The sequence below is a fragment of the Balaenoptera acutorostrata genome, chromosome 18, assembly GCF_949987535.1.
Source record: "Balaenoptera acutorostrata chromosome 18, mBalAcu1.1, whole genome shotgun sequence".
NCBI classification, from domain to species: domain Eukaryota; kingdom Metazoa; phylum Chordata; class Mammalia; order Artiodactyla; family Balaenopteridae; genus Balaenoptera; species Balaenoptera acutorostrata.
Window position 1 is genome coordinate 13576159 of NC_080081.1, and position 14844 is coordinate 13591002.

Consider the following 14844-nt stretch of genomic DNA (forward strand, 5'->3'; position numbering starts at 1 on the left):
CAGGGTCAGAATTTTAACACCAGCCCTTTCTTGGAGCAGCCCAGTATCTTGATTTGAAGTAACAGACTAATGGGCTTCAAAATTTTCTTCCACTTTAAAGTTTTTTTCTAGAGTCTTCACTCTCAAATGCTATTGGACCATCCTAGATTCACTCAGTAAGTGCTCAACGAAGATTCTGGTCATTAATTCAGTCCTTCGAGACTAAAAGTTTTATTCTTTAGCTAACAGAACTGTTTGCTGTTTGCTCCAGAACCAAGCTGAGATTTATTTTGCTTTCTGCAGTTGCTCTTCATTTCTGCTTTCCCTGTTTGTACATATGCCTTCACTTTATATTCCTGCCTTTCTCTCTGGACGTCTGAGAAACACTGGTCCCCGCCAATGCGCACACCCATGCTGACTGATCCATGGAATGGTACCAAAATCCACTCCTCCATATTTTGACTCACTGCAGAGAGGAGGCATACTGCCAACTTTGTAGCTTCCTGTGTTCGAAGAGTGACAGGAAAGCAAGATGAAGGAGTAAGAAAAGAATTAGAAGTGTGGTTACAGCTGATTAAAGTGTGGTTCCCAGCACAGTGAGAGGAGAAACAACAAACAAATGACCTGGCTGATTTCGCCATAAACATGCACATCTCCTTCACATATTCCCAGATTTTTACATCTACTGATGTCTTGCCTGGTGTATTCAGACGATGCACCATATGGACAGAGGCAATGTTTTCCTTAATCCTGAGTGGAGTGTACAGCCTGAACTATCAAAGTTCCACCACCAACACTAACAATAAAAAGAAATGGTATTGCCACTGTAAAACAGTGATTCGCTTTCAGTATGGAAGCTGCTAAGGGCAGGACTCCTGTTTATGTTATGTTCTCAGAGCTCACCGGGCAGTGAGTAAATGGCAAAACGAGGGAGCCCATCTTCTTTCACCGATATCATACATTTCAGCCCTTAATGATCACCTAAATTCCCCGTGCTTCCAAGGGCTGGTGCTTTGGAACTGCTTTGCAAAGGTATTTTAAAAGACTTAATTGCAGGAAACAAGCAGAGTTTTGAAGTTCAGAAATCAAGTTTTATTAGCTAATATTCTGGGGCCCCAAAGACACAACTGTCCACCAGTTGATATTCTAGAAAGAAAAGAACTCTCTGTTAGGTTCAGTCAATGGGACAGTCCCTCACTCCTGTCTCAATAAACCTGAGCCCTAACTTGCATGGATTTTCAGATACAGCTCCACTGAATTTGTCAAATGGCAGCCCTTTCCACTCTGCTTTGGCATGCAGAGTCCCTCGGTTTTCTTTCAAGGAGATTTTCAGGAGTCCCAGAGTAGTGATTCTGACATCCTATCATTGCAAGAAATGCTTAAGAAATATATAACATCTCTACCAATGTGAATTAAAATTAATTGCCTTTTTGAGAAATTTGCAATATTATCTGGATATATCTAGAAAAAAACCTTGAGTTGATGTTTAAGAAATATGACGAACAACCCAAGAATACTGATGTTAATTGCATTTTAGGAATTTTGCAACATGTCTGGGATATCAGTAGATAACTGTAAGATGTTATAGACTGGAGCTGAGAACCAGTCCTTAATGATGACAAAATCTCCCAATAGAATTACTGGTAGTAAGGGTTGATGCAGAGAAAAAGAAAAATGGCATAAGCAGCTATTTCTTTTTCCAAATAAACAACATTGTTTACTCTTAGAACTTTCTTGTTTACCTCATTAAATTTTAAGACTGTTGGACAAAGTCAGTGTCTTACGTTATCAGTCTTTGAGAGTGAAATTTACAGCATTCATAGCTGTTATTTCATGATAAAAACATTTATTATTGCTATGTCCTTTGATCTAAATAGGGCCATGGGCTGCTAAACCGTTATTTTTACAAATAGAGAGGAATTAAAAGATGATACCCAGGCACAAAGGAGAGGAAAGGTCCATAGTCTATGCGAGAATAAAAGCACTCTGAAGAAATGTTCGAGAAAAGATCAGCTGTCTTGTATACGCCTGACCCTGCCCTTGAAACTAAAGGAGGCTGCCTGACATATTGCCTCCACCTCACAGCTCCTTTGATTACAGCCCAATTCTGTAGACCTCTATTTCCTCAGAGGAAATTAGCAACAAGCTCTATCTCATATGCATTTGCACTCTCACATTTAGAATGTTTCCGCCTTGAATTTACATTTAAGAGTACTAAAAACCATTGATTTCTAATTATAATGGTGAGCTGCATTTCTAAAAAATGTAAAACTCAATAACATGAATGTCATTCATATCCCTTATTCTAATGGGCACTATTAAAAAAAAAAAAGCCCATTTAGAGAAGACTTCCCATTTCTAAAAGTATGGCAGGCTGAATTTTCTGTTTACCTTTGAAAGTTCCCAAAAGGAATGAAAAAAATCATTTTTAAAGCATAGCTTTTTTTTTTTTAAACATCTTTGTTGGAGTATAATTGCTTTACAATGGTGTGTTAGTTTCTGCTTTATAACAAACTGAATCAGCTATACATATACATATATCCCCATATCTCCTCCCTCTTGCGTCTCCCTCAGCCATCTTGGAAGTCTTGAGGAAAAAAGGAACCCCAGATGAACTGAATCCCCAAAATGAAGTAAAAGCCAGACCCCGGAGAGGTAAGGCAGCATCAAAGCCTCGATTGTCTTGAGGGTATTGGCCAAATCTTGTGACCTTGACTCTCTTTTTGGATGGATTGTCAGGGCATAGCAGGTAAGAGATACGAGTCAAGGTCTGCAAAGAAAAAATTTAATAGAGTTTTAAATAAAGCTGAGATTCCAAAGTGGAAGAGTAAATAATAAACAATCCTTATCCCAGGAAAGGAGAGTAAGGGAACTTAAAAGACAGTGCCTGCCATAACTTGACACTCAGTATGAGAAAAAATAAATCTCCCTGAGAATTCGTCATCACAAGTCAATCCTTATGGACACTATGGAGTTTGTGACCCACATTTATGCTTTCTGTATGTATTGAAAAACGACAAGCATAGAAAATAATTAAATATGCATCCAGATTGGTAGTAAGCTTGGACAGCTTCTCTAGAGGAATTCAACATCAAGTTGGAGCTCTAATAGTTCTCACAGATAATTCTAAGAAAAACAAGGCAATCACAATAAAAAAAAGATCACCACACACAAGAAAAAGCACACCAAGAATGAGAGATGGCAGAATCATCTACAAATTTCTCAGATACTGAACACATAATATTCTTAATATAAAAGAATTATGTTTAATATGATCTAAATAAAAGATTCAGAAGCATGGAAAACAAGATATTTTAAAAAACAAATCAATGTTCCAAAGAATCCATTGGATTAAATTTTTTAAATGAAATTTAAAACTCAGTAAGATAAATTAGCAAATTCAACACAGATGAAGAGAGAGAATGAATAAACTTAAAGATAAATCTGAAGTAATCAAACCAGAGAGAAAATTATTAAAAGTAGAAAAATGTTGAAAAGATATAGAGAAGATAGGCTGAGAAGGTTTGGAGTACATCTAAATGGAGTTTCAGAGGGACCTAATGAATAAAATTGGGATAAGGAACTATTCAAAAAAATAATAACTAATACTCGCAACAATTTTTGGAAGATACTGAGCTCATATCCAAAAAGCTCAATGATTTCCAAGCAGACTAAATAAAAAGAGATTCACACCTAGACATACTGAAAGTAAAATTATATAACAATAAAAATAAAGACCAGATATTTAAAGGAAGCAGAGGAAAAAAAGAATATCATTTATAAAGGAACAATTATACTGATGACTGACTTATCAGCACAGCAATAGATACCAGAAGATATAATGCAATACATTGAGACAAAACAACCTTCACTCTAGAATTTCACACCCAGTACAACTAACCATCAAGAACAAAGACAAGAGGATTTTAGAAAAGTAAAACCTGTAAGTATTCATCATATACATGCTATCCCTAACTGAAACTCTAACGGATATGTTTCAGGAAGGAAGAAAATTAGTCCAGATGGAAGGTCTAAAATGCAAGATAGGATTCTGAGCAAAGATATTAGTAAATATATGATAAAGACAAACATTGATATACAAAACAGTTTATTTGTGAAGATTAAAAAATATAGAAATAATAAGTGGAAAAGAACAGTATGTAAGTTGAGAGGGTGGTGATGAAACCTAAGACATTCAAAGGTTTTTGTACCATTTGAGATGAGAGTAAGGTTATTATTAACTTTAAACTGTGCTAATTAAGCATGTTAAAATATCTACAGTAGCCACTAAAAAAAAAGCACAGAGAGTAAACATCAAAAATAACTACAGAGATAAAATTCAAAAGGAAGCAAGATATTAGGGAAAAATGTTAAATAAATCAAGACATAAATTGAACAAGAAAGGTAAAATAAAATTCCAAAGAAATAACCTAGCCAGTATTTTTTTAAGATTATTAGAGTAGGCATACACACGATCATTATATAAATACACACACACACACACACACACACACACACACACACACACATTCTAACAGCTGAGGATGCAAAAGGATTAGTTATGTCAAATACTAACTGAAAATATCACAAAGAGAATAGATTTTAAGGTGAAAAAAGTATGAGCAGAGATAAATAATGTCTCTTCCTAATGATGAAAAGTTTAACTTACCAGTCAGTTATAACAATTTTAGACTTATGTGAAACATACTAATGTATCTTGAATTACATACATTGAAAATTTACAGGTACATAAGGAGAAATTGAAAAATTCACAAAATATTGGAATCCTTTAATACCATCTCTCATAAATTGTTAGCTCCAGTAAACAAAAAATACCGTTAAGGAGATGAAGGTTTGGACAGCATAAACTTGATTTAAATGGACATATATAATATAGAACACTGCACCAAACAACTTCAGCATAAACTTGATTTAAAAGGACATATATAATATAGAATACTGCACCAAACAACTTCAGAATATACCATCCTTTTAAGAACACATAAGCTATTTTTGAAAATCGTCCATATAAGAGGCCATAAAATGGGACATCCCTGGTGGCACAGTGGTTAAGAATCCACCTGCCAATGCAGGGGACACGGGTTCAAGCCCTGGTCCGGGAGGATCCCACATGCCGCGGAGCAACTAAGCCCATGCGCCACAACTGCTGAGCCTGTGCTCTAGAGCCTGCAAGCCACAACCACTGAGCCCGTGAGCCACAACTACTGAAGCCCGTGTGCCTAGAGCCCGTGCTCCGCAACAAAAGAAGCCACCGCAATGAGAAGCCTGCGCACCGCAATGAAGAGTAGTCCCCACTCGCCGCAACTAGAGAAAAGCCTGCGTGCAGCAACAAGACCCAACGCAGCCAAGAATAAATTTTTTAAATAATTAATTTAAAAAAATGCTTTAAAAAAAAGAGGCCATAAAATATATCTCAATATATTTCAAAAGTTGGTATCATATAGATCATATTCTATAACATAAATTAAGTTAAAAATCAAAAACAAAAAGATGTCTAGAACAAGAACTGTATTTGGAAATAAAACACATGCTTCTGAAAAACACATGGATCAAAGAAGAAATCATATGGAAAATTTTAAATACATTGCTGAATAATAATTAAAGTATACACACACACACATACACAATGGAATACTCCTCAGCCATAGAAAAGAATGAAATTTTGCCATTTGCAACAACATGGATGGACTTGGAGGGCGTCATGCTTAGTGGAATGTCAGACAGAGAAAGACAAATACTGTATGATATCACTTATATGTGAAATCTAAAAAATAAAACAAACTAGTGAATATAACAAAAGAGAAGCAGACTTACAGATATAGAGAACAACCTAGTGGTTACCAGTGAGGAGGGGAAGGGCGGAGGTGTGATACAGGGGTAGGGGATAAAGAGGTACAAATTTTTATGTATAAAATAAGCTACAAAGATATTGTACAAAGCAGGATATATGCCAAGATTTTATAATAACTATAAATGGAGTCTAACTTTCAAATATTGTGAATCACTATATTGTATGAAACTTTCATACAGTACTGCTGGGAAGGTAAAATGGTATAGTCATTTCAGTAAATGATTTGTTATACCTTGTGAAGCTGGACATGTGCATGCCTTAAAACCAGCAATTCTACTCCTCAATATAGACCCAAAGAACCTTCTGTACACATGCACCAAAATACTGGTTCGAAAATGTCCACAGACCCATTGTTTGATAGACCAAACTGGAAACAACCTAACATAAATTAACAACAGAAAACCAAAAATTGTGTTATTGTCATTCAATAGTATATGTTTGCATAAATAAATAATACAGCAGCTGCCTATACCAGCATGGGTGAATATTAAAAGCAATACTGACCAAATAAAAGCAAATTAGAAAAATATTGTATTATTCCATTTATATAAAATCCAAAACCAAGCAAAACTAAAAAAAATATATTGCCTATGGTTACATACATGTGTGGAGGTGTAAAGATACCCAATGGTATTAATAAATACAAAAATCAGCAGTGTTACCTCTGAAAGAAGTATGAGTTCTGAGATGTGATAAGTAGAGAGGGCCTCTAAGGAACTGATACTATATTATTATTATTATTATTTTTGCCTATTGTAGTTTTTTTTTAACATCTTTATTGGAGTATAATTGCTTTACAATGTTGTGTTAGTTTCTGGAGTATAATTGCTTCACAATGTTGTGTTAGTTTCTGCTGTATAACAAAGCGGATCAGCTATACATATACATATATCCCCATATCCCCTCCTTCTTGCATCTCCCTCCCACCCTCCTTATCCCACTCCTCTAGGTGGTCACACAGCACCAAGCTGATCTCCCTGTGCGATGCAGCTGCTTCCCACTAGCTACCTATTTTACATTTGGTAGTGTATGTATGTCCATGCTACTCTCTCACTTCGTCCCAGCTTACCCTTCCCCCTCCCCGGGTCCTCAAGTCCATTCTCTATGTCTGCATCTTTATTCCAAGCTAGGTGATGGTACACAGTTTTTTATTTCCTTATTATTCTTTAAGCTGTATATATATGTATATATGTGTGTGTGGGTGTATACATATATCCATATACATTATGCATGTATGTCTATGTATTACATTCTTTTTATATTTGATCTATTTCAACAGTCAAAAAAAAATATTTCACCAATAATAACACATCATAAAAAAAGCCAACTCTTCTGTTTTTCAGGTACCTAACAAAATTTGACCTAAGATAAATACTTAGTGGAGGTGTGGTCTTTCCGATTTAAAAAAATGATAATTATGTGATCTCCACAAGCCCCGGGCTGTTTCCTGTCATGGAACAAATAGCACTAAATAAATGTTTGTTGAATTGAACTAAATTAAAATGTGTATAACACAAGGGGCAAATGTGTGACATCAGCTATTTTGGATTGTCTATCTCAGCCTTGCTTTCTTTGTAACAGAGCTCCAATTTTCACTGTATACTTATCCCTCAACCACACAACCTATATGCTACTGGGGAAGGTGACCCCACTCTTAGCAACCAAGGTGGACTCTGATTGGCTTAAGTTATTTAGTATCTTCCAATTCTTGACAACAGTGTTTGGTTCAAAACGGTTAACAAAATATGAGCCAATGAGAGACAAGAAATGAGATAAAAGAAAATATTTATGAGAGGTTTGGGGTGTGTGTGTGTGTGTGTGTGTGTGTGTGATTTGGGGGGGTGAGGAAACTTCCTAGGTCTTGTGAAAGATACTCAGAGAGGCACTCGCTGTGTTTATTGAACATATGAACAAGACTGGCAACCAATCCCTGCCCCTAGAAGCTGCTAGAGCCCCCTATGTGGCATCTGAGGAGCTAGCCTTAAATTAAGCCCCAGGTAGGTCAGGGCCAGCCCTTCTGGTAATATGGTTGACTAGGTAACCTAGACCACTTGCTACAGAACACTTAGACATGCCAAATAAAATACAACAAACATCCTTTTAAGTGCATGGCTGAGCCCAAAAGAAAGTAAGGGAAATCTCTCAGCCAGGCCAGTTGATGAGAGTGGAGTCACCCTCCCCAGCAGTATGTAGGCTGCATAGGTGAGAAATGAAAATCCAAATGAAAAATAAAGTGGGAACTGAAGACCAGAGCAGGAAGGGTAGACTGGGCAAGGGGCAGAGATTAGTTGCCACTTTCTATAACCAAGAAGCTTGCATTTTACAGCCCATGTGGGGACAGGAGATGGTGGCTTAGGTCTGCAAAAAGTCAGAGAGCTGCAACTAGGACCATATGTAAAGTTTAAGGCCTAACCCTCGGAAAAATGGTGGATTAAATATATATATGTCCTCACCCCCTGTAAAAAAAAAATACACACACTCACACACACACACACTCACACACACATCCCAGCAGCACAGGGTGATATACTGGTGAATGAAAGTTTATACAGGGTTTGTAAAAGTTTCCCCCGAGAATATATACTCACAAATGTGCTCTCACATAGATTTGGAGTATGCATCTTTCCTACACCATGATACAGGAACCTACAACCTGAAAATTTAACATACAATATTCTTGCCAGTAATTCTCCTAAGATTCATGCCTCCCACCTCCACCGTAATGCTTAACCCGGGAGGCATGAGATTCCAACAAATAAACTCCTAAGAAAAATAAGTTACCACCCAAAATTACCAAATAAACCCCCCAAAATTCATCATGTAAAAGTCAACAAATATATAGAAACAGATGTCTGAAAATAGATTTCAGATAATAGGACTACAAGATATAGAATAAAAATTTAGTATATTTTAAATTATTGAGGACATAAAAAGAGAAATTAAAAATATCTTAAAATTATGAGCACTATCACAAAGCCAGGGAGATTTGAAAAATTACCACCTGGAACTTCCAGGAGTAAAATAATTGAAATATAAAATCCAAAAGACAGATTAACAGATAAATAAGACCTAGATGAAGACAAAATCAGTGAACTAAAATATAGAGATAATAATTATTAAGAAAGCAGGACTAAAAAAAAGTATAAAATATGAGTCATGAAAGATAGAATATGAAGGCCAACATTTATTCATTTCAAGTTCCAAAAGAGCTATAGATTTAAGATGTGGGCAAGGCAGACAATATAGAGACCCATGGGAAGAGAGAGAAATAAGATATTTAGTGATTTTTAAAAGATGCTTGATCAAACCTTGCCTGAAGCCCTTTCCATTCCTCAGTTTTTATATTGTCAGCCTATAAATTTTTTAAATTATTTAACCCCATTTATGTTGAGCATTTTGTTCTTTGCAAGCTAAGTTTTCCTAGCTGATATTGGAAGTAAGAAAATAAAGATTAGACTAAGAAAGTTTTTAAAAAAAGTACCTGACCATTAAACATCTGCAAAAATAGACTCAGACAAATCCAGCTAAAAGTTAACAGGAAACAACACTTCTCCCATGTTGCAGCTGTAAAGTATCATAACAATCACCTCTTCGGGTGACTACTGCTTTTTTACTAAGGTGCTTTGGTTTCTAAAATCATTAACTATCAAAAACTTTGTTAGAAATTATATCAGTAAAAATGAAACATCCCACGCTTGCCTAGAGGATCTAAGCCACTCTGATACAGAGGCAGCCTCAATTTCCAACCCAAGTGCAGAGCTTCTAATAAGGGGCTTCTGGATACAGTATTCCATATTTATCTTAACTTTGTAGTTTCCGAGGAAACAGGACCTTAGACCCACTTCACAGTCCAGAGTTGATGTTAAACCCTTTGCACACAGCCCTGCTTTTCTCTGAGCCTATCCAAACACTGCTTTATTTAAATTTAACCTAAACTCCATTATCCTTCAAAATCCTGGGCTTCCCTGATGGCGCAGTGGTTAAGAATCTGCCTGCCTATGCAGGGGACATGGGTTCGAGTCCTGGTCCGGAAAGATCCGACATGCCGCAGAGCAGCTGGGCCCCTGCGCCACAACTACTGAGCCTGTGCTCTAGAGCCCGCGAGCCACAACTACTGAAGCCCACGCGCCTGGAGCCCATGCTCTGCAGCGGAGAGGCCACCGCAGTGAGAAGCCCGCACACCACAACGAAGAGTAGCCCCCGCTCACTGCAACTAGAGAAAGCCCGTGCGCAGCAACAAAGACCCAATGCAGCCCAAAATAAATAAATTTATTTTAAAAAATCCTATAATAACCTCTGTCTTTTCCTTTATTTGGTGAGATGCCCCACAGTTCCCCTGGCATGCAGTCTCCCTCATTGCAATGGTGCAATAGACCTTTGACTTACCACTGACTTTGCTGAATAAAAGGTCATTTCTGGTGATCTTAGGCTGATTAAGCTAGGACAGGAGACAGGGTGAAGCAAACCAAATAAACCAAAATATAAAATTATATTTTTATCATTTGCCTAAAGAGAGTCACATAGAGAGGAACAGAAAAGGTAAATGCTGGTTAGAATCATTTGTTTGGACTGAAACTAGAGAGGGTTTTCATTGATGAAAGCTTCTTGGAGAAGGCCAGCCTTGAAAAAAGAGAGCAAGAAAGAAGTTCCTTTATGTTCCATTAAGAACATGGAACTAGTGGCAGAAGTGCTTAAAGAAAAAAAGCCCCTTTGCTTCTCTTTGCAGCTGCACATACCCTTCCAGACAGGGACAATTCCTTGTTCCATGCGGGCGGCCCACGGGGCTCCCAGAAAATTGAGTGCAGCCTAAAACAAGTGCCAAAGCACACTCTGGGATCCAGCTGCCTCCCAGGTCTAGGGCTGAGCTCCTGGGCTGTATTTTCATCAGTGAACTGGCCGTCATAAATGTCAAGCCCTGATCAGCATAATCCCCTTAGCTCTTCCAGCTTAGTTCGCGGCAAGGGAAGGTGGCATCAAGAAGATTTCCTATTTTGGAAAAAAAAAAAAAAATTGCTGAACTTGGGCTGGCATAATATTAGCAGTGTTAACGTTCTATATGGCTTTTATCTCCAGTAAGTTCGAGATTACTTAAGCATGTGTGGGAATTAGATTTCTTTGTAATCAAGACAAAGCACAACATTTTGGTACCTTCTCTGATTGCTAAGGATGGCTGTTTTTCAGGTGGAGGAACTAAGGAGAACATATCCGGTGTAACGCTGCAGTAAAAAATAAATTAAAAAGTGAAGCATCATGAAGATGTAGCTCTCTGGTAGCCTCTGTTTCAAGAAACCCCTGCTACCCCTCTTGCCTTCTTCAGGTCCTATGGCTTCAATCTTGAAAAATAAAGTTCATCCCCATCCCCACAATGCCTAGGTAGGCTTCTCAGAGTGCCTGGAACTCAGAGTATTTGTACAAGTAAACACAGAGGAAAACTACACAAAAACCAAGCACAACTGCATTTTTAATAGCTTGAAAACTGTTCTACCCCTAACTAGTTCAAATTTAGATTACTGTAGCCTCCTGGGCTCTCCCAGTTCATGTGTATGCTTTTCTTGGTTTTTTTTTTATACTAAGTATTTTATTGAACGGTGCTGCCAGTGTATATAAAACAATTACCCTCGTGAAACAGAAATTCATGAATATTCCGAGAGGGAGATGTTAAGGACTGACAAATATACAAGTTTGTATAGTATGGCACGTGTTATAGAGACAGGCTTTTGTACTGACTTCAAATTCAGCTTTCCTTTGAATATTCACCGGTTTATGAAAAGTGGTTTGGAAAACCTTGCAAAGATTCATTTTACTACAAAAAGGAACAGACTTTCTGGGGTCTGAAGGGATTTGAAGATACTCCAGTCAGCAGTGGGTCATGTTGAGCATTCTGCAGACAGAATTGTTTCAAACCTGCAGCTGCCTGGGAAACCTTCACAGGGTTGAGCCCGGCCTCCAGCCGGATCTGTTGAACCACTTTCTTCATAGCAGCGACGCTGGAAGAACCAGACATGGCGCACGCGAGAGCTGGGCAGATCGGCACGCCCACGTGTATGCTTTCCTAAGCAATTTTTAATGCCAAATATGTTGATTTTCTTGACTAAAAGCATACTGAAGAAAAAGCATTGTAAAGTGTGTGTGTGCGTGCGTGTGTGTGCATGCGTGTGCGTGTGTGTTGGGGGAGAAGGGTGTTGATTCTAAACTGAACACTGAGAGATTGTTTGAGGACACAATTTTATAGCAATAGTTTTTGGCACTTTAAATAACTCAGATAGGTCATGCATGGATACCCTCTATCCTCAATGGAAAGCATCATCACCAAATTCCATCAGCTTTGCAGAAGGTGCAAAGCTCACCTCACCTGCCAATCTCTCCAGGTGTCAGCCTTGCATGAAAACATGACAGCCAGCATCTCAGAAAGGAAAGAGATCTGCCAATTCACCTACCTTGTGTATTTCACAGACAGGAAATTTGAAAAGGTTTCAAGTCCCCAAAGTTTGGTTGTTTATACTGATCCTGCCCCTGATATGTTGCCGGGGCCCTGCCACCTGTCAATTTTGTCCAACCTACCCAAAAAAGGAAGCTGGAAGGGTGCATGTACCATTACTGTAGAATATGGGATATTAAAATAAAAAATATTCCAGCTCTTTGATTTCCTTTGATTTTGTGGGTAATACAATAACCAGAATGAGATAGCTGAAACCAATAAAATCTGATTTATAGCATTAAAGGCAATCTTTACAGCACTTATTTATGGTACATTACATCTAAAATCCAATTTCACAGGCTACTGTTTGAAACTTTCTGTTCAATCATAAATACACTACATACACTGTACCTCAGTGCCATAGAGTTAGATTATATAAATGTCTGTACCCCTAGAAGGTATTAAAATTCGGTTACTATGGTGGTGAGTGAGCTTGACAGTAATTTTCCTAACCAACTCTTCAACCAAAAAGATCCAGTCAGCACTTGATAAATACTGAAACTGCTAGCACTCCTATCATTAAACCAAAAAAAAAAAAAAAAAAAAAATCTCTGCTCAGATAACTCTATATTCTGGAATGAAAGTAATTGAAGTCGTATAGAAATGCGATAATTGGTGATGCTGAAGGATACTTTCGTTAATGTTGCAGGGTATATTTTCAAGCCAATGAGCAAAAGTACTTTCTTGCACGACATCATCGGTATTAAGAAAAGACAGGGCTTCCCTGGTGGTGCAGTGGTTGAGAGTCTGCCTGCCAACGCAGGGAACACGGGTTCGAGCCCTGGTCTGGGAAGATCCCACATGCCGCGGAGCAACTAGGCCCGTGAGCCACAACTACTGAGCCTGCGCGTCTGGAGCCTGTGCTCCGCAACAAGAGAGGCCGCGATAGTGAGAGGCCCGCGCACCGCGATGAAGAGTGGCCCCCGCTCGCCACAACTAGAGAAAGCCCTCGCACAGAAACGAAGACCCAACACAGCCAAAGGTAAATAAATAAATAAATAAATAAATAAAATAAATAAATAAAGGAATTCCTTTAAAAAAAAAAAAAGGAAAAGACACCTGGCTAGGTCTATACATGCTACTTTGGAAATATAACCTGAAGTGTCTACATGCATACACTTGAATGTAGAAGACTATATTCTGTTCAATTACTATAATCATTGTAAAAGAGAAGGCAAAGAATACATGCTGACTTTCAGAGAACTGTCACTTGAATCTTAAGCAACTTCCCATTGATTTAAAAAGGGTTTTATCTTAAAAAAAATTCAACTCTCCATACACTTTGCTTGCCATGCATTAGATAAACGTAAAGAGAGGCTGGGATCCTCGCCTGATCTGATGAACAAGCGAACTCCTGCTCTGTGAGCGATCACATCCCTCAGCACTGAAGTTTTGTTTCCTAAATACATTTCAGCCTCATTGTCATCCAGAAATGTGTACCATGCACCCATCACCTGGCTTATGTGCTATGCTGATAAGTCATTCGAGAATAAAATTCAGGACTCAAATATATCAATAAATGACAAAAAGTGGCAGAAATAGTGAATAGATTCAATACCCAAGTAACTGCCAAGCATTGTCCTATGCCAGGAGTGCATTGGGATACTGTGGGGCTTGAAGCTAATACAATTTGAAGTCCTCCTTAAAAAAAAAGTATACCAACTTCAAAACTTAATATTATTTATAAGGGACTTGTACAAGTGAAAGCCAGACACTTAAGCCCCATTAGCGACAAAGTAAAAGTATTTCTGGATCTTGTTTTTCCCATATCATTTCTGATCCTCACATAAGCCCAGCAAGGACAGCATTATTCTTCAGATGAGGACCTGAGGCTCAGATGCGTTGCCCCAGAGGACTCTGTTAGGGATCCGTTCATTGGGATGCAAGCTCAAGTTTGTCTCTCTTGAAACCCATGCATACTGTTGCGTTTCAGCTTTTTTTTTTTTTTAAACATCTTTATTGGAGTATAATTGCTTTACAATGGTGTGTTAGTTTCTGCTTTATAACAAAGTGAATCAATTATACATATACATATGTTCCCATATCTCTTCCCTCTTGCATATACCCTGAGAAAACCATAATTCAAAAAGAGTCATGTACCAAAACGTTCATTGCAGTTCTATTTACAATAGCCAGGACATGGAAGCAACCTAAGTGTCCATCGACAGATGAATGGATAAAGAAGATGTGGCACATATATACAATGGAATATTACTCAGCCATAAAAAGAAACGAAATGGAGGTATTTGTAATGAGGTGGATGGAGTTAGAGTCTGTCATACAGAGTGAAGTAAGTCAGAAAGAGAAAAACAAATACAGTATGCTAACATATATATATGGAATCTAAGGAAAAAAAAAAAGGTCATGAAGAACCTAGTGGCAAGACGGGAATAAAGACACAGACCTACTAGAGAATGGACTTGAGGATATGGGGAGGGGGAAGGGTAAGATGTGACAAAGAGAGAGAGTGGCATGGACATATATTCACTGCGTTTCAGTTTAAGTTAATTGATGT

The 14844-nt window shown here is 37.9% G+C and overlaps 2 protein-coding genes across 2 annotated transcripts in view; both read right to left on the bottom strand.

The window, feature by feature from the left end:
- The window catches only part of HS6ST3 (heparan sulfate 6-O-sulfotransferase 3), a 652398-nt gene that overhangs the window by 174141 nt on the left and 463413 nt on the right, over positions 1-14844 (bottom strand). The gene's annotated exons all lie outside the window — the stretch shown is intronic.
- Positions 11655-11855, bottom strand: LOC103000822 (guanine nucleotide-binding protein G(I)/G(S)/G(O) subunit gamma-5-like). The gene has a single exon (XM_057533005.1). The coding sequence runs from the start codon at positions 11853-11855 to the stop codon at positions 11655-11657; it is 201 nt and encodes a 66-aa protein (XP_057388988.1).

Bases quoted from the DNA above. Each gene is read 5' to 3' on its own strand.
- LOC103000822 (XM_057533005.1), bottom strand. From the start codon at position 11,855: ATGTCTGGTTCTTCCAGCGTCGCTGCTATGAAGAAAGTGGTTCAACAG.